This window comes from Pocillopora damicornis, chromosome 9 (genome assembly GCF_964200805.1).
Source record: "Pocillopora damicornis chromosome 9, jaPocDami1.2, whole genome shotgun sequence".
In the NCBI taxonomy this organism is placed as follows: domain Eukaryota; kingdom Metazoa; phylum Cnidaria; class Anthozoa; order Scleractinia; family Pocilloporidae; genus Pocillopora; species Pocillopora damicornis.
Window position 1 is genome coordinate 13,022,162 of NC_142678.1, and position 18,697 is coordinate 13,040,858.

General features: G+C 38.3%; 2 protein-coding genes and 1 pseudogene across 2 annotated transcripts in view; 1 reads left to right on the forward strand and 2 right to left on the reverse strand.

Moving 5' to 3' along the window:
- LOC113679437 (uncharacterized) overlaps positions 1–9,001 on the forward strand; it is a 13,319-nt gene extending 4,318 nt beyond the window's left edge. The window contains exons 7-17 of the mRNA XM_027196394.2: positions 848–893; positions 1,377–1,532; positions 1,729–1,884; positions 2,539–2,685; positions 3,450–3,614; positions 4,783–4,891; positions 5,402–5,457; positions 5,735–5,920; positions 6,385–6,454; positions 6,901–7,060; positions 7,329–9,001. Coding sequence (XP_027052195.2) covers positions 848–893; positions 1,377–1,532; positions 1,729–1,884; positions 2,539–2,685; positions 3,450–3,614; positions 4,783–4,891; positions 5,402–5,457; positions 5,735–5,920; positions 6,385–6,454; positions 6,901–7,060; positions 7,329–7,469 — 1,392 coding nt within the window. The 3' untranslated portion in view covers positions 7,470–9,001. The remainder of the gene's footprint in view (positions 1–847; positions 894–1,376; positions 1,533–1,728; positions 1,885–2,538; positions 2,686–3,449; positions 3,615–4,782; positions 4,892–5,401; positions 5,458–5,734; positions 5,921–6,384; positions 6,455–6,900; positions 7,061–7,328) is intronic.
- Positions 9,002–10,054: 1,053 nt separating this feature from the next.
- Positions 10,055–12,640, reverse strand: LOC149040202 (uncharacterized). Its single transcript, XM_089182984.1, has 4 exons — positions 12,595–12,640; positions 12,136–12,232; positions 11,829–11,902; positions 10,055–11,662 (listed from the first exon to the last, which is right to left on the reverse strand). The coding sequence occupies exons 1-4, from the start codon at positions 12,638–12,640 to the stop codon at positions 11,583–11,585; spliced, it is 297 nt and encodes a 98-aa protein (XP_089039110.1). The 3' UTR covers positions 10,055–11,582.
- A 5,845-nt stretch (positions 12,641–18,485) lies between these two features.
- Positions 18,486–18,697, reverse strand: part of LOC149040203 (uncharacterized) — a 1,102-nt pseudogene continuing 890 nt past the window's right edge.

Here is an 18,697-nt window from a genome sequence, read left to right on the forward strand (position 1 = left end):
AACCTTTTGACCACTAAGAGAGTTCAGCATCCAATTTCTTCATACATCATCACTGCTGAATCAAACATTTAAGTAAAAAGAATACAGAAAATGATTGTCAAACTAAACATTCTTTTCTAAAAAACTCTCATAAAACAAACTAAATAACGCAGAAGTGACTGTTGATTGTGCAAGAATCGTGGTAAAAACACAGTTCCTAATTAATCATTTAACATGGTAATTGAAATTCAACACCAATCCTGTTAACAAACCCTTCTAACTCTAACCACTTTTTGTTTCCCATGGGAGTAACGCTACAAGTTAGCTGCATGCTACAGTACTTCAAAACTGCCTGACAACCTAACTTTCTCTGATTGGTAGGTCATGAAATACAGTGTTTGTAATTTCCCTTCACATGAAATCTTGAACTCTTTAACTCCCAGAAGTGATAAATGTGTAACTTCTCCCTATAATATTCATGCATCATCCAGTAAAAGGCTATTAAGAATACTCAAACTTATCACATAGAGGTTGTTATCTTGATTTTATGCCAAATTCTCCTAACTGCTTTACAAGAAAATATGCAACAGCTAGAGGGGAGAAAAAACAATTACATCTTGGGAGTTAAAGGGTTAAAGATACAATTATAACTCATGATCATATGGAATTAATCATTCAATTTTTTTTTTGTCATTGTCACCACTGCAACTTACATGTCCCCATTATCATCATTGTCATATGTAGTGTAGACATCAACTTGTTAAATTTCATTTCAAACATTATAATTTTAGCATGTTGGAGAAAAAGATAACAGTGGTTGACTTGACCCACTCATTTACCAGTGTGCAAATGATTTCCTTTTCTTTAGATCCCTTTGCAACCCATGACTGCAAATGGACAACAGCGTAATGAAGGTATCTTTATGATATTGGTATATGCTTTGCAGCTTTGGTTTTTTGAAGACAGAAATAAATAACCCTAACCCTAAGTAAGATCCTTTTGAATAAATTTACAATCATGTATTACAGTGTTCTCCCCTATTTTAAGCGTGACAGCTAAAATAAATTTTCAAACCGGTAAAGGGATCCTTCTATCTGTTGAATTTTCAAGAATTCCAAGCAACTTTAAACGGTGATAAGGGGTACTTCAGGCGGTAAATGTTATCGGTTACTGCCTGAAAAGGAGAACACTGTATTACCATGACCAGTGAGAACTCAGAGTTAAACACGAATGGCAGAGGTGCTTTTAGTTTGTATCAGGTTGGGTCAGTGGTAGAACAAGTTTTCTGATGTTAAGAAGAGCAGGTCGTGTAGAAGCAAAACCAAGAAATCCCACGACACTTACTAGCAGTGATCAGAGATTAAAAGAGAGTGATTGTGCTTTATTTTTATATACAGATGCCTTTGACCTGTACACGTGGGGTAATGGCTCCACAGGAATGTTGGGGCATGGTGAAAATGCCGAGGAGAATGTTCCCAAAGTTGTAGAGGCATTGCAATCAAAGGATGTGATGAAAATAGCCTGTGGAACCACTCACACTGTTGTGTTAACAAGTAAGTCGCACTGCATGAACAGTGAAGTGCCAACCAAACGATCGCGGGCTCGTAACGTTAACACGCCCTGAGAAGACGCCTGCACTGTAGGCTACCTCCTTCTCGGAGCTGGTAGGTAGGGAGAGCAATAGTCAGTTTTTATACTCAATGGAACTTAAATAAACTTTTGTTTCGCTTTTGTTTGTCTTTTTTTTAGGCGAAGGAGAAGTGTTTTCTTGGGGTTTAGGGTATGGTGGCAAGCTTGGACAAGGACATCTTAGAGACAGATCGACCCCGCTCAGAGTTGCATCATTGAAAGACATGAAAATAACGACAATTGCGTGTCACGAATTCCACACAGCAGCAGTTTGTGGTAAGATAATGACGCGTCATATCCCTGTGGCGACGTGGGGACTCAAAGAACACAAGCTTAGGCGCAAACGTCCAGACTACCAAACCAAGGGAAAAAAAGACAAAGCGACTCTAGCCCAGAGCAATTTCTTCTTGATTGTTGAGAATTGTCCGGACCTGCGTTAGATGTATCTGTGCCTTTGTCTAGGCACATAAAACCAACCAAACAAACAGTTCCCAAATGAAAGCCGAAATGTTTCTGGAATAGTTTTAATTTGTTTTTGTGCCTTATCTTACGCAAAATTAAAAAAAACAACAAAAACAAAAAAGAAGGGCCTGAGCTTAACGCAATTTCCAACTGAGTATTAAAAGAGTGAAAGTTATCGTGGTTTGCTCTACTTCTCTATGTGATTGGCCAAAAAAATTCGGACCATCCTCTCAACCAATCACATGTCGAACTAAAACCGATCTTAACTTGGTCACTCGATTTTTCCCGCGCTTATAGCCTTCCAGTGGGCAGTCTTCCTATTAGGAGAGAATAGACTGGAATGAGTCTGAGTTCTCGTATCGTAGCGTACCTTTGTTGTGATTGGCTGTCGTGATTGTTTCTGTTTGGTTTGTTAATTTTGTAATATTCAGTCGATCAGCTCACATGACTTTCCATTGATGTTGACAGCTACAGGAGAATTATACACATGGGGCAAAGGAGGTCCAAGGCTTGGATATGAGAGCGCTACAAGAAAAGAAATACTACCAAGATTGGTGGAAGGACTTGAAGAACACCGAGTTTCACACGTGGCTTGTGGACAAGCCCATACTCTAGGTAAACTTGTGGGATAAATATCTATCTATATCACGTTTTCCATCACGCACAGGACTAAAGTACGTCTGCACCTATCAGGAGCTTACTTGAATAGAGGAAGCTGGCAACTTTACTAGTTTTATAGAAATTCATTTTGTTAAACATCAACGAAATTTGAACAACATCGTCATTATTTTAGAAGATTTGCGTTATTATATAGGTTTGGGGGCTTCACTTTGCAGCATGCCGTGAACAGAATTTGTTTCTGTAAAAAAATTGTTTCTTTAAACCTTTCCCAATTTTAAGGTTTAATTCGCCAACGACTGAAATCAAAGCTGTGTTCTTCGTTTTCAATAAAATGATTTCTCAAGTGAAGTTAAGTAATATTTTTAAATTCGCTGAAAAAGAAAAGCACGAAATGGAGAGGATGAATGAAAAAGGAACCAAAAAGATTTGTAATGGATTTCAAATGGCCAACCTGGAGAATTGTTGCTATGGGAACGGTCATTATTAATCGACGAGGGGGATTTTGGTTTTGTCCCCATAAATTTACCTGATTCCCCCGTAAGGCTCTTTAGTTTTCTCCTAATCTCCTTCCCCCCCTTTTTGTCATTCAAACTCTGTTACAGACAACTGTTCCCCCTGAAAACCATGTGACCTCCCCCCCTACAAAAAGTCTCCCGATCCCCATTCCAGACGATAAATAATGACAGATTCCTAAATGTTTGAAGGAGAGCAAACCGCGAGGAGAGTAATTAAACAGGTGTACATTTTAAAATCCACAGTGTGCACCAAGAACGGACAGTGTCTTGCTTTTGGTGACAACGAGTTTGGCCAGCTCGGAATCAAAGGACTCAACATGAGTTTTGAGCCATTGAGAGCACACGAGCTGGAGAGTCATCACATCTTGTACGTGGCTTGTGGAGCGCGTCACAGTGCAGTGTTATCCGGTGAGTCAAGAACTCTTGGTGAACCCTTAACTCCCTCGAGTGACCAAAGCAGAATTTCTCCTTACAATATCAATACAATATCAAGCAGACAAGTGATGGGAATGAAGAAAAATATCAGTTGGGGGATTATTTGTTGATCTAATACCAAATTCTCCACACTAACACCATAAGAATTGTACGGCAGACAGTTAGGAGAATTCCTTATGATATCTTAAAAGTAATTAAGGTGTTCGCACAAACGCAGTTCATTATTTTTCCTTTCTCGATATCACTGTTGATCCTAAATGTGAACACGGAAACAGAGTACAGCAATTCCAGGAGCAGTAACTACTACGAGTTAAAGAGATAGACTCTTGAAACCCTAGCTAAAAATTTAAATCAAAGAAACAGAAGTACTCTTTTAGGTAGAAAACTCGTCCACTCTGTGTCATTTTCCAATTATTTTTATTGTGGGAAATTCGAATTCATGTAGATCTGAAATTTTGGACCAAAAAAAAAAAACTCAAAACAGATAGCTTTTTGGGGCTGCTATTTATTTATTTGAGAAACGGGCCCCTTGACTCCATTATCGCGACGAATTTTTGCCTACCATTTTTGTATGTTTATGAGTTGCATGAAATGTCAGGTCGGTAACCGAGATGAACAAAGTGCAAACTTTAATTTCTATCCGGGTAACCCGACTGGAGGGTTCATCCAGGATGAAGAAGAAGTTCTTTTCGGATAATGAGATCTTAGTTATAATAATCAACATTTTGGTAACCATCCAAACTCGCCATCTCGCCATGAATGTATCGAAATTGCCGAGGAGTGATGAGGAGAGATTTCAGAAATCGAGCCAGCCCTATTCATTTTTTGTCTATCAAGAGACCCTGAAAGTGATGAAGTTTTCTTACCTGCGATATTTTGAGTCATTTTTGAGCACGTGAAAACCATCGTTAACTTAAAGGAGATTACTAAATATTAGTTTGGTAAGATACAGATACAAAAAAGGTGCGAGAATGAATTATGAAAGAAAGAGGATGGTAAAGGATGAAAGAGATTGAAATGGATTGCAAGTGGTAAACGTGGGAAAAATATTGTCACAAGTTTTTTTGTTTTTTTTTTTCAAGTTATTTAGAGGCCATAACGGTGATTTGCTTCATTGTCTATACGTCATTTCTTGTTTTAGATACTGGATGTCTGTGGACGTGGGGTGATAACAGGTCTAGTCAACTAGGAGTGGAAAATCTGAGCCTCTCATGCAATCCGATCACTTTGTCAACGTTGGCAGAATTAAGGTAACTTATAGGAGATGTAAACTTTCGAATTCATTCGCTTGGTACACTGTGGTTGAACGTTAAAAGCATGTAGAAATTAACAGGAGTTTGAAAGTACTGATTTGTTTTATGAGAGTCACATGACCTGAGCGTTGAATTTGTGAGGAGGTACCGAAATGAATGACATATCTGCCCCAATGAACTTACCAAGCGTCGAGTCAAAAGTAACAGTAAGAAATGTTGATGCATTTGGCTCCTTTGTGTGAGTTGCAATCACAAATAGAGACTCTAAATACGTAACCAAACAGAATGAAGGGAGCAGAATTGGAAAAATCTTAAACTCAGCCTAATATGTACGAGTTTTTAGGCTGGAAATTACCAAGAAACAAACTCCTTTGTGTAACAGAATTGGAGCTTATGCGTCACTTTAGGTTTAAAGTCACTTAAAAAACGTGAGCTAGAAAAATGTAGAAAATTTACAAGAGATTCAAAGTTTTTTCTCCTTTAAGTCCGCTCTTTTTCTCTCTGTAGGAATCAAGTGATAATTGATGTAAGTTGTGGAGACAAGCACACAGTGTTCTTATCAAGTGAGTAATTTCATATGTTCGATTTTCCCCACTCTCCCGACCCCCTTCTTCCATCCTCCTGTCCCCCTTCCCCCGAGTATAAACTCTTTCATAAGGAGCGTGTGTCCTACACTCTACCTTTATACTCACTAGATATCGCGAAATAGATAGCGAGTAGAGCAACCAATCAGTTTGCAGCATCTGTGATAGAACCCTGCTAGATTTATTTAACATGTTGTTTTTGTTTTTATTTCGTTTTGGTTTTATTTTTGTTTTATTTTTGTTGTTGTTGTTTTAGAAAAAGGAAAGCTGTTTGGAATGGGCGATAACTCAGAAAACCAACTCGGAATGAACCAAAGAAACAAGTCCGGAGAGACAATCTTAAGGGTAAATGTACCCGCCCGCATTCAACTATCCGCTCACTTCAGAGCTTCCAAAGCAATACAACTTTCATGCGGAGCTTCTCATACAGCCGCTGTTACAGGTCAGTAAGACGAGATCATCCTACCAGAGCAATTTTTTCAGTTGAATTTCCAAAGTAATCCGAGATTGCCCAGGGTTTCATTCACTTCCCCTTATTGGTCTGGAAATTCGAGCACCCTTCTTAACCAATCAGCTGTATTACTAAAACCAATCCCGTCAGTCACAGGCGTTGTTCCGCCCTTCACACAGTTGACTGTTTTTTATTGAAAGTCCTCTTTTCTTGGCTGTTTGTGTTCTCGTCCCCAGTTCTGACTTTCCCTTGAGATAAGCTTGGTTTTGATTCTACGACACCCGATCAAGAAGCGCTCCATCCTGGCTACAGTTGAAACTTAAATTTTGTGCGGAGGCGAGGGGGAAGATGAAACTGGGGGAGGGGGGGAATTCGGGTATGTTAACCTTTGAAGTACGGTGTGTACACTGGAGACAGTTAATCAAGTGTGGTTCTTCACAATCCTCTTTTTTCAGAATCAGGAGAAATATTTACGTGGGGAAAGGGAAAAGCAGGTCGCTTAGGTCACGGTGATACAAGAGACAGGTGAGGACTAAATAGTCATGCTCCCCGACATTGTTCTGACATTTTTAAATTTGTGGAAAGGAATTCTGTTTCGAGATATTAAAAGCAACCCCGCGTTTCAACTTGAAGGAGACTCCTAAAACATGATTTTAAGATGAACTAGATGTAGGCTAAATGTTAAGATACCCAAACCGACAGGTTGTTCCCCCAAATGAGGGCTTGGTGGCGCTCAACTTTCTTGGAGATGAGGTCAAGCGATAGGAAGAGAGACCTTGGGAACTAGGTTGGATGATTTCAGTCCTATAAAACAACAGATTAATTTCGAATTTAAGAAAATAATGGAACAGATACGGAAAACTTAGAAAAATCTTGCCAGACAAAATAGTTCAGGGGTTATTTCTTTCCTTCCGCTGAAGATAATTGGCAAACTTTGTTAGAATAATTTGTTCATTCTTGATTTCCTACAGACCAGTGCCTTGTGAACTAGACATGGATGGCAAGCGAGTCCGTCATGTGGAATGCGGTAATACACATACAGCATGCCTTGTCACTAGGGCTTGGGTCTCAGAGGATTTGGTTAAGAACTGCATGGCGTGCAAGACAAAGTTTTCATTGGTGAACAGGAAGGTACACAATTGTGCAACTGGTTCCTTCTCCTTACAACATCAATACTTTATTTAGCAATAGGATTTTGAGAAAAGAAAGGCCCGTTGGTTTGAAGGTTTTGTCTTGAAATTTTACCAGTCTCTCCAGAAGAGGAAAGAAAAATAAAAGAAAGAAAACTTTGTAGCTGTCGCAAGTAGGACGGAACATATTGGGCAAGCAAAATAGGTTCGACCAAGACATTTTTGTATGGTTTCTTATGGGTGTTTTCTTATTTTTTATTAATCTACAGCATCACTGCCGCAAGTGTGGAGGCATTTTTTGCGCTTCATGCACTTCAAAACGAACTTCTGTTCTCAATCTGCCAGGAGATCGCATCCCTCGACGAGTTTGTGACAGATGCTACACAGTTCTTCTAGAAGACGTGACGTGAGGTTCTCCTGAAAATGCCTTTAACCAAGGCACGTACGTACGGTAGTTTGTCTCCGAGATTCAGATTAGCCCGCAGTTGGTTTATGTCTCTGACGCTCTTATGAACACATGATGGACGTAATTGATTAGCAACGGATATGTCTTGACGGAAGCTAGGAAAGCCGGGTCGAGTACATGAAGTTGAGGTTCAGTGGTAAATTTTCTTCATGACAAAAAAGATGAGAGAATGATTTTTTTCCCGTGGTTTACTATTTTTCCTAGGCTTTTCTTTTCTTTTAAACTGTTCCTGTTCCGAAATATTGTTCTTTGTGCGACAGGACTTCGTAAAAAACTTTCATTTAAATTAAGTTCGTAGTTTAAGAGTATTTTTCTTGTGATCTTCCCCAATGCATCTTAAATTCATCATGATGTGCTGGAAGCATTTTTTTTGTGGCTCGCGTCGTACGCCATTGAATACCAAATGAGTGAAGCAGATTCTGTGGTCTACGCAATACACACACGAAAAAAATGACAACTAAAGACCAAAACAAAGATCAATGAGAATATCAAAACTGATCGGATGAAGTAGTTTTTCAATGTAAATGTGCAAGTGTACACGGTTTTACAACAAACCGCATTTATCATATAAAATTCCGTCAATCTGTACTATGTTAATACTAAGGTATTGTTCAAGTGACACAGGTGTTTAACATTCAACATTTCACCCAAAACAATGTATTTGAAAACAATTCTCTCGTGAATGGGCCGTACTATTTTATTTCATTTTATCAATATTAGTTTTTACCAATATCACTCGTATTATTTGAATCCTTTGAACAAACAAATATAGTTATTCCTTCTTTTGAAAATACCAAAGATCGCCCTCCAATCATAAATAAGGTATAAACGTAGACTTTTATCCTATAAGACGTAAGCGTTGAAAACTGGGGAATATCACCGCGTTTAGACCAATGCGGGCGAGCAAAAATCTTTGATGGAATATAATTACCAACTATTCACCAAGTGGAGATATAAGTGGTAAACATCCACCGCTAGCCACAGAAAGTGAGGTGATAGTTCTTTTAGTATTTACTAAAACAGTGGGATAATATAGCACAAAAAGGATTATTTTAACTCATTTATTCCTGTAATGATTATAAATCCCGTGCTTGTTGCTTGGAGCTGAATAGCAAAGGGTATTCGGAGTTGAGTAGCCAATCAGAGAACCCCTTCAACGCTATCCACTGTTTTTGTAGATACTAATGATGGATATTCCTCACTGTAAGCTAGGACATATTCTCTCAGGTGACGCCTTTCAACTTTGTACTGGAACGGATAAGTATTGATGAATTATTAACGGTAACACTAAGATAACTGCGTCGTTAGTCGTATCAGTTGAGAAAACGACTGAAACACTACCTTTGGTGTTAAAAGAAAACCATCTGGAATAGGTTTAAAAATTCAGTTAGCATGTAATCTAATAGGAATATTTTCAAATTCCACGTTTGTAAATCAATATTTTCAATAAAACTATTAGACTCCTTTATAATTTATTACAATTCGTGTGGATGTTTAGCTGAAACATATAGGCTCCTTAGTGTTGGAGACACAGGACAGTAGAACACCGCTTTATTATTCCATCGTTTTCATTGCTTTCCCCGTTCTTTTGTCTTTTTGTTCTCAATTATTTTACGGCAACTGTGTCTTCTACACCAGATAAGAGACAACATGAAGGTAAAATTCAGTATAAAGCGCTTTAGAGTCAACTCCACCAGCTCTTAACATTTTTGCAAGTACCTTCTAAAGAAAAAACATTTGTTAATTTAAGAAATCTGAAAAAGGGCGTGGTCTCTTAGTATGAATTATTTTAAATTCGCTGGGTTTTGAGTGCTCTGTTGTAAAATAAAAAATAATCCTTTAATGGTATTGTATCAATATAGCACTGAACGAAAATAAATGCAACAGTAATTTGGATTTACTTAAGTGACGCCCTTGTTTAATGGCTGAATGAAAATAGCGCTTGCTTTGTATTAAGTGACGAAATTTGCGATCAGAAATCACTATAATTCATCGAAGGTAAAAAATAATGATAATAATACTGCTGATAATAATGGTGATCGTCTCAAAACTTTGGCAAGTTGGCGGGTTTAAAAAGTCAAAATTAAAGTTTTGAGGAAACGACAGAGGTCAAAAAAACTTTCCTCCCGGTTGACAAAAGTCACTACTTTGTATCTTAGGCGAGTTCCTGGTTAATTGAACAGTTTATATGTTAAATAATTATTTCTGCATTCTGCATCATCAACCTCCCTGGTTTTTAATGTATCCCAAATCGGTGGCATGGTAACCCCTTCCCCCTTCCGAAACTTGTGGTTTCATAGAGTGTCTGGTATTTTTCGTTGCTTAATGGGTGCTTCTTTTCGTTTACTTCTTTGCCAGTTCAACAGTTTGGTTTCGTCAATAATCGCCCACCGTCTCAGCTGAGTTCTTCTCGAACTGAGGCCAGTTGACCTTATAAACCGGTTACAACTGGAAAAAAATGGCTAAAATTTTCATCAAAACCGTAAACAAGGTCATTAATCGTTCAAATCTGAAATGCCCCTGAGAGTAACAATCCAAACCGAGGTGAGAGAATGGTAACTAATGGGAATAATGAAACATGTAAATCGCCCATTATCTGCAAATCGAGAGCAAAAGGGTAAGAAGATGGACTTTAAAATATATTGATGCAAAATCTTGTTTCTTTTTCATTAAAATTTATTCACAATAATTGTTATAACAAATCAAAGTAAGATAAAGGAAATAGCGCGAAAAATCACACCAACAAATGGGCAACTTTACGAGTTCACAATTTTTAATAATGATCTGATGGAAATTTGACTGAAGAAAACTGAGGCGATTACGTTACTCCTTTCCCTGGTGAAGTAATGGCGTGATGTTATACTTGATGAGTCCCAGTCTCCACGTCTTTGCATTCGGTTAATCATCAGCACTGATATGGATTGATCGCAAAGAAAAGTGACGCATGCAGCCAGAAAACCACCCAACATAACCCACAGCGTTTGAATCGCTGTTAATACAGGTTGTGGAAAAAGGCAATTTTAAGAAGATAAAAGGAAACGAAAAAGGAAACAAAAACAACCCAAAGTAGTAAAGGAGAGAAAAAAGCAAAAAAAAAAGGAATTACAAAATACCTAAAAAACCCTAAGTTTAAATTAAAAATACGAATTACCTACAAATAAGCTACCTACCAAAAATCGAATAAAAAAGCGAGAAAAGAAAACAGAAAAAGAAAGAGAAGAGCAGACAGGAAAAAAAGGATGCAGTGCCAAAGGCGAAGTATTCAGTTACGTGCAGTGATTTTGTGGCCGCTTACGTCACTTTCATTACAAATGATTCTATATCAGCGCATCTGATTGGATGAAAATAAAGCCATTGAATTGAAATACGTAAACTATGACTTCACCTTAGATCTATCTACCTTCACCTTAGAAATAGAACGTAATCAAAATAAAAGATAACAGGGTCGTAATGAAAAGAACCTTGTCAGTTCTACTTTTTTGTCCGTGACCCTGGACTTAAGATATTACATTCACAAAATAGGTATTTATACTCATAAAACAGTTCCGAGCAATTAAAAAAAGACGAGAAAAGATAAAAATAGTTACTTATGTTAAAAAATGAACATTTTACAACAATAAAAATTATTTGAATTCATAGCAGTTATGTACATGAAAATTGTATGACAAATAAAGTAATCTCATGATTCAAGGATAATTCTGAATGATTCTCTTGGAGAAAGGACTTTACATTGAAAAAATGAAACTGCCCAAAATTTATAGATTAACAAAGGATTTTGAACAAGAGATTGTAATCTCTTGTTGTTATAAAAACTTGTTACTATACAAGTCAGACCAGAAATAAGGAAATAGTTGAGAAATCGAAACTGCAAAAGGAAAGGAAAGCGAAAAGCAGGATTAGCCATTGTTATTCATAGTGAAGTCTGTTAAGATCGACATAATCCTAATGATCCGTGGCAAACTCATTATAGAATGGAAAGTAAGATTACAAGAAGAGAACCAAAGGCATTTCAACTGAATTAAACTGCAAGATTCTTACTTTTAATGCCGTTTGTTATTCAGGCCATGTTGGTCAACTTGAGGATAAGATCCAGGACATTCTTTTCCTGATCTTTGTGTTCTTCGGTTTTCTTCCAACCTGCAGCAGAAAACGTAATAAAACATCACTCACCATACGATGGCAAAAAAAATAAAAGATTGCATAAAAAAAACCCAGACGTGGGTAACAAACCACTTGTTTAACATCATACAAGAGAAAATTAGTACTATCACACTGAGAAAATAACTTAGAAACTGATTCCCACCTTTGACTTCAAACAGGCATTTAAGGTCCTGACGTAAGAATTTTAAACACTCCTTCCGGTCTTCCTGTCTAGAACTAAAAACAACAGAGACGAAAGATAAGGCTTCAATATGATAAACTTTCAAATGGAAATACAATGCAAGGAATCAAAATACTTTATGAAAAAAAGGAGTGCTCATATACACTTAATTTAAATCATTCGCTTTGGTTATTGAATATGTATTACCATCTCATAATTGGGCATATTGACTTGTTCCCAACTATCCGGCAAGGTTTAAAACAGCTTTATAAGGATAAGATGTACTTACAGAGTAAGAAGGTCTTGTTTCCTTTCGTCAAGTTCAGAACGGAACTTATTTAGCGCTAACCAGTCAAGTGATAAGCTTTCAAACTCGGCCTCACAATCTGAAAGGGGTAAATTAAAGAAGGCTGCATTTAATTTGTGTTTAGTTAGTTACACGTGCATCACCCTCTATTTGGCGCGACGGTATACCCGAATAATTGTTTCCAGACTTTACCTCTTCCTAGGAAGGAAACTGTTTTCCTTTAGCGTTGCGTGAGGGAAAATAAGCACTTCGAATCCCGAAAGATTCCTGTCAGCTAGCAGGATAGTTCGGCTGCTATTTGACGAAAGTGAACAGTTGGAAAGGTTCGAAGCTAGGGATTCAGGATAGTGGCTCTCGAAAATCACTGTTATACACGTTTGAAGCAAGTATGTTAGGTTTTATATATTGACTCATGCAAAGGTTAAAAAATAGAAAACTAACCTTCAGTGTCCATTGCTTCTTTCATCTCTAATTCCAATTTAACCATCACCTTGTGCAATGAAAGCAACTCGTGTTCGACAACCTTAATCTCTGTCTCCACATAAATGGCCAACTCTGGGAACTGACTGCTTACGATGGAAGCTAAAGAAGATTTCAGAAAATACATGTGCTTAAATAATGAAAAGAGCAGGTGAATATATACACATTCTGATAAAGTTGATATTAAACCAATTAAATCTATTTGGTTAAGAGCAATCAAAGTACTAGCAACAGTCGGGAATAAAGGTTTACTTGCGCGCGGATGGGAATGTTTCTAATGACTCTTTTCGCCGGTTCGGTGGATAAAGATGGACTGTTTTACAATACTTTCCGCTCATTAGGATCTATTCTGTGGTATGCTTATAGAACAACTTACCACAGCCGTCTCCACCCTGGCACTTTTCCATAGCAATTACTTCCTTGGAAGGTTGGACTTGATTGGTAATTGATCTCTCGCCCACATTTGAACAATCTTTAGCAGTCGAAGCATCAAGGTTTGTTGATCCCATACTTACAGGAACATTATCCTTGTTTGTGGAAGAGAGATCATCAGGAGAGACGTCCTTATCAGATGGGAATGACTGGGCCTTTGAGTCACCTGAATCTTCACGGTCAACCTGTTCGTCTTTTTTATCGCTGGCAGCCAAGCCTTGTAGTGCGGTCTTTACTTTTACCTCTTCTACTGCAGCTGTGTTCACCTCAAATTGAATATCTTCCAATGAAGAAACAGACCACAAGTCAGAAGTATCGGTCGACTCCAAAATCGACGAACCATTTTCCTCATCGGTATCATTGCATGGACTGTGTTCCATCTTGTATTTTTCACCATTAGATTCTTTCCGTTTTGTTCTACGCCTTTGACCAAAAGCACTGGAGGGCTTGTTGTGCATGTCATCACCATCACTGGATGAGATGTCTCCCATTTTGTATTCTTCATTTTTGGATTCTTTCCGTTTTCTTCTACGCCTTTGACGACGAGTACTGGAGGGCGTCTCGCTCATCTCATCAGTATCATTAAATGGATTATTTTCCATCGGGTATTCTCCACTTTTACAGTTCTTCCGTCTTCTTTTATGCCTTTGGCGACGAGCGCTGGAGGCCTTCCCGCTGTTCTGGGACGAGCAGTCATTATCGGTGGTACCGTCGGAATTTGCAAACGGGTTTAGATCCTTTGGATAGTGGCATATCTCGTTTTCCTTCTTCTTAACTCTTGTTGTATCACTCTTTTTACCGGACTGCTTCATATTCGGTGGAGGGGGGCGAGGTGGAGCCACCTTACGAGTTCGTGGTTGACGCGGTGGAGGTATCGGAGGAGAGGGACGGGCTGAAATAGGACGAGGTAGACCAGATTGGGATGGACTGGTATGAGAAACGGAAGGCCTCTCAGAGAGAGGCAGCGGTGGAGGTGGAGCTTTCCTTTTGACCTTTCTGGGTCCTGATCTTGTTTTATTGCGGCCTCGACACGAAACCGCCTGAGAACTATTACCCTTAGTGTCAGCACCAGCTTTCACTTCCCTCTTTTTCTCATGGTTACTAACGACGCCTGAAAATGGAGCAGGTGGAGCAGCATTGACTTTTGTGGTAGCCACCTTCGAACAAGCAGCACCACTGGTAACATCGCCATCGCACTTTTCCTTTCGGAAGCTCTTTAAGGATCTTGGACGCGACAGTCTCCTGCTTTCTTCCCTGATGGTATCTTTCTTGCCTGGGAGACTGCAAGATAATCACAAGGGTACAGTGAATAGTGCTTTATATCTAAGCCTTCCTTGAAAGGTGATGAAATTTTGTTGTTGTTTCAAATCAGTCTATCAGAGATTTGCAGTTTCATTTTTCTGAATCTGAATCGCCGTCATATCCCCGCGATTTCCAAAAATCATTTCATTGGCCTCTTAAAGCTGAGATTTAGCGCGAGTCGATGAAACCAAAAAAGCGCAAGTTAAGTGGTAAATTGCTTGGAGTCATTCAGTTTTTGTCTCAGACTTAAAAACAAAAACTGTTGGTTTTTTTTTTTGCCGACGTGTTTTCTTTTTGCAACGGCTGCTTTATTCTTTCGCCGAACCAAAAGCGCAGATGGAAAAAAAAACTTCACCTAAATCTAACATGCCTATATTTATCGGTGATCTTTCCCGATGACTTTTCCTCTCTTTTTTCTCCACTTACCATTTGTCTTTGGCACATTCCACAGTCGGAGAAGGAACCGATGCTTTGAAGTGTAACTCTTGATGGTTTTTACTTCCACCTTTTCCACGCATTTTCTTCAAAAAACTCATGATTGCTTCCTTTTGTTCAAAACGATCACATGCGTTTCAGAGGAATGAAAATCTTCTGTTTATCCATTGTGATGTCATGTAGCCATGACGATAGCTTGTTAGTCTCATTCCAAGTCTACCGCGTCAGTGTAAATAGTTCTTTCGATTTTTCACAGAAAAGGAAGCTATCACTTGATTCAAAATAAATGATAAGTCGTCATACTACTGTATATCCAGCTTTATCTGTAAAGAAAAATCCGTGATTGTTTTAAAATGATGTGCACGCGCAAATCCTGTTCAGTTATGCGTGATGAAGATGCGTACAGCCAATATTGGATACTAGCAGAAAATCACCTAAAAACTCTGAGACGTTTCAAAATTAAATAAACTGCTTGCAGTTTACTAGCTGGCCACATAGGAATGAAAATAAATAAAAAGTCTTGTTGTCCGCTTGATTTTCCTCTGAAAACCAGCTTTAATGGATGTATGGATTTACAAATGCCGTTTTTCCCCTTTTTTTAACTTGGAAAATCGTCCCTTAAATATCACTTCGCCTTTTTTATTTCCCTTTTTTTCTTTGTGACAAGGGAACTGTAGAGTTGTAATTTCCAAAATAACCAAAGACCAAGCGCAGAAGTGTGAGTTTTGTGTGTTCCGTATTTGGAATCAGTGTAATTTTCCCCATCCGTCCCCCCTTAGTAACCTTTCTTATGCCCTTTTCACACCAATTTCAACAAGTTTCATTAAACGTAGTTTTTTTAAACTTGGTTTCATAAAACATGTGTTTTTCAAGAACCGTTCACACTGCAGACTCGGTTAGGTATTGCGCAGCCTCGTTTTGATATTGATTTTTGCGAACAAAGTTAAACACGCAATCAAAATGGCGGTCAGTTTGAATCACAATATCCTGCTGTTGTTGGCGCAGTCACGGCTGAGGGAAAACCTCCGAATTACACAAAACCGACAGAGAAACGCACAGAGACGGTTTAATCGTTATGTCCGTCGGAGACGTCTCGTTTGGTCATTGTTTTTTCGTTTTTTGCTTCGATTTCTTCTCCAACATCTTCCTGTTCGCCGTATTTGGCTAAAACCCCGGTCGCAGATATTTTGGGAAGAGACTTGCCAAGATTGGCAAGAAAAGGACTGGAATGAGAATTTTCGCATGTCTAAAAAAGCATTTAATGCCTTTGCCGAGAACTTTCGCCACATATCTCTAAAATGGACACCGATTACAGGAAAGCCATTACAGTGCGTCATCGAGTCGCCATAACACGGCTCACTCTCGAACGATCGGAAATCTATTTGGTGTCGGAAAATCCACTGTTTGTGGTATTGTGCGACAAGTATGCGAGGTGATACTGAACGTTCTTCCCAATTATATAAACGTTCCCCAAAATCAAAATGAGGTCCAAGAAAAAATTGAAGGTTTTAAAAGTCGCGCGGGTTTTCCCCAGGTGGTTGCAGCAGTCGATGGTTGCCATGTCCCAATCATTGGACCTCGGCAAAGTCCAGATGATTATGTTTACAGGAAGGAATTTCCCTCATTAATCCTTCAGGAGCTAGTAGATTGTAATTATCTATTTCTTGATATATGTGTTGGATGGCCGGGTAAAGTACACGACGCAAGCGTCTTCAAGAACTCTCCATTGTTTACCTTGTGTTTTGCCAGAGCTTTCCTTCCGCTCGACATGTCGGTGATGATATCTGGTGAACATGTTCTTCCCCTGATAATTTAGGTGACTCAGCTTATGCCCTCAGCAATTGGCTGATGAAACCATACATTGATCGTGGAAATCTGACCCCGGAGGAATGCAGTTTCAACATAAAGCACAACACGGCTAGAGTAGTTGTCGAAAATGCCTTTGGTCGATTGAAGGGAAGGTTCAGAAGCATTGGAAAGAGACTGGACTTAAAAGTTGAAAATGCTTGCAATGTCATCGCCGCGTGCTGTGTTTTACATAATTATTGTGAGATGCAAAATGAGTCTTTTGAGGACCAATGGCTCAATGATATTCACATTCATGCTGGAGTTTGTCCAGGTGATCCAAACAAAAGGCAGAACCCAAATGCTATAGCAATAAGGGAAGCAATTAAAAGAGTCTTAATATAAATATTAATTGTCACATGCATCCCTTACACATGAGTGTTCAACATAAGCATCTCTCACAGGCAAATAATCCATCAAAGAGCTTACATCTCGAGCTCAAAAAAGTTGTACATATGAAAACTTTCTCCCTTTTAAGTTTATTGTGTACAGTGCAAATAGTTTCATAAATAATGGAAGAGTCAAGATCTTTTGAAGGGCACTCCTATAATAGGGTCAAGCAGTGTTCCATTTGTAATTACAGTTGTATAAATGAAATTTGAAAAGTAAAATGTGAATTGTGTAAATTAAAATTACTGATGGCAAACTTTGATTGTCTGTGGTATTCTTTGAAACCCACATTTTTTTTAACATTTCAAAACCTGGAAACCATCTGAGAACAATTAAAGATGCAGTCATTGCAAGTTTGCCATTTCACATGTGAAATAAACATTAGCACTGAAATTATGCTAAAACATTAGGGAGTAGTTTGAAACCCATGGTGAGACATACCTATGCTAATTTATCCATGCATATTACATGTTCGCATAAAATACTAATTTGAGTGCAAGACTTGCATCTTCCTCTCTGAGTTTTAGCTTTAGGCCTAAAAAAGGAGGGGGACAATCTCAGCTTTTCTATCAAAGTGTTCAGTTCGAATACCAAGGAGATCTACTCACTCAGTGACATGGCCTCAGCTGGGATTAATGTCAGCAGAACTACTTTAATTCATTAACTTTTTGGTCTTGTTCACTTGCAAGTGACTGCGTCATTATACACTAGACTTTTTTGGTTAATTCCATACAAGAAAGAATAATTAAGCAAACAAACACACTGAGCTCTCTGTTGTAAATGTATCAATGAGACTTAAAACACATAATTCATACCACCCTCTTTCTATGAACAACTGATGGAATCTCAGAAACAAATTTCATCATTTGAAAGGTGGATCACAACTTTATTTTCAAATATTAAATCAATTTTTCCAAAAGATCCTAACTACTAAGCACAAAAATATTCATTATTTCATTAATTTTCCGCAGCATTTTTGAAATACTCCCGGGCAGGTCGTTCAAAGCTGGCTTAAGTTAACCCAGGGTTAGTGTGAAATTTGATTTCAAATCTGAAAACTTAAAAAGAAATCCATTTTCTTTTTTTTGTCTACAATTTGATGATTAGATGGTCTGAAAGGAATAGGGAAAATTACCCCAAAAAAGGCTCCTGAATAAGGAAATAAAGAAAGCTGAATGAAAATTTAACCCTGGGTTAGTGCTAATCGGCCTCTGAACAACTAGGCCTTGCTGGAAAATTAAAATTAAGACTTAAAGGAAAAAACGATTTTTATTTTCTCAAAGAAAAAAAAGCATATTCAATTGAAGACAACTATAGAAGACAATTAGTCCAAGTAAAGAAAAGTTAAACAGAGCATATCATCATCAATGATTTAAGCGTTAAGTTCAATATAGTTTTCTTTTTTTTCTTGCACCTTCTCCAACGACTGGGAATCGGCCATTAGATTTCGTAAAACATCTTTCAACTTAGAGTATAAATAAAGCCGAAAACTAAACCAGCTGAAACTGTCGCGGGTACGAGCGCAAATGAAATTGTTGAAAACGCGTAATTTTTATTTTCGAAGTACCTGCACCAGTTTCAGCAGAAACTCTTGGTCTTCCTTCCTCCTTTTCTCCTCCCTTTCTTCTTCTCGTCTTTCGCGAGCTTCCTCTGCGGCCAG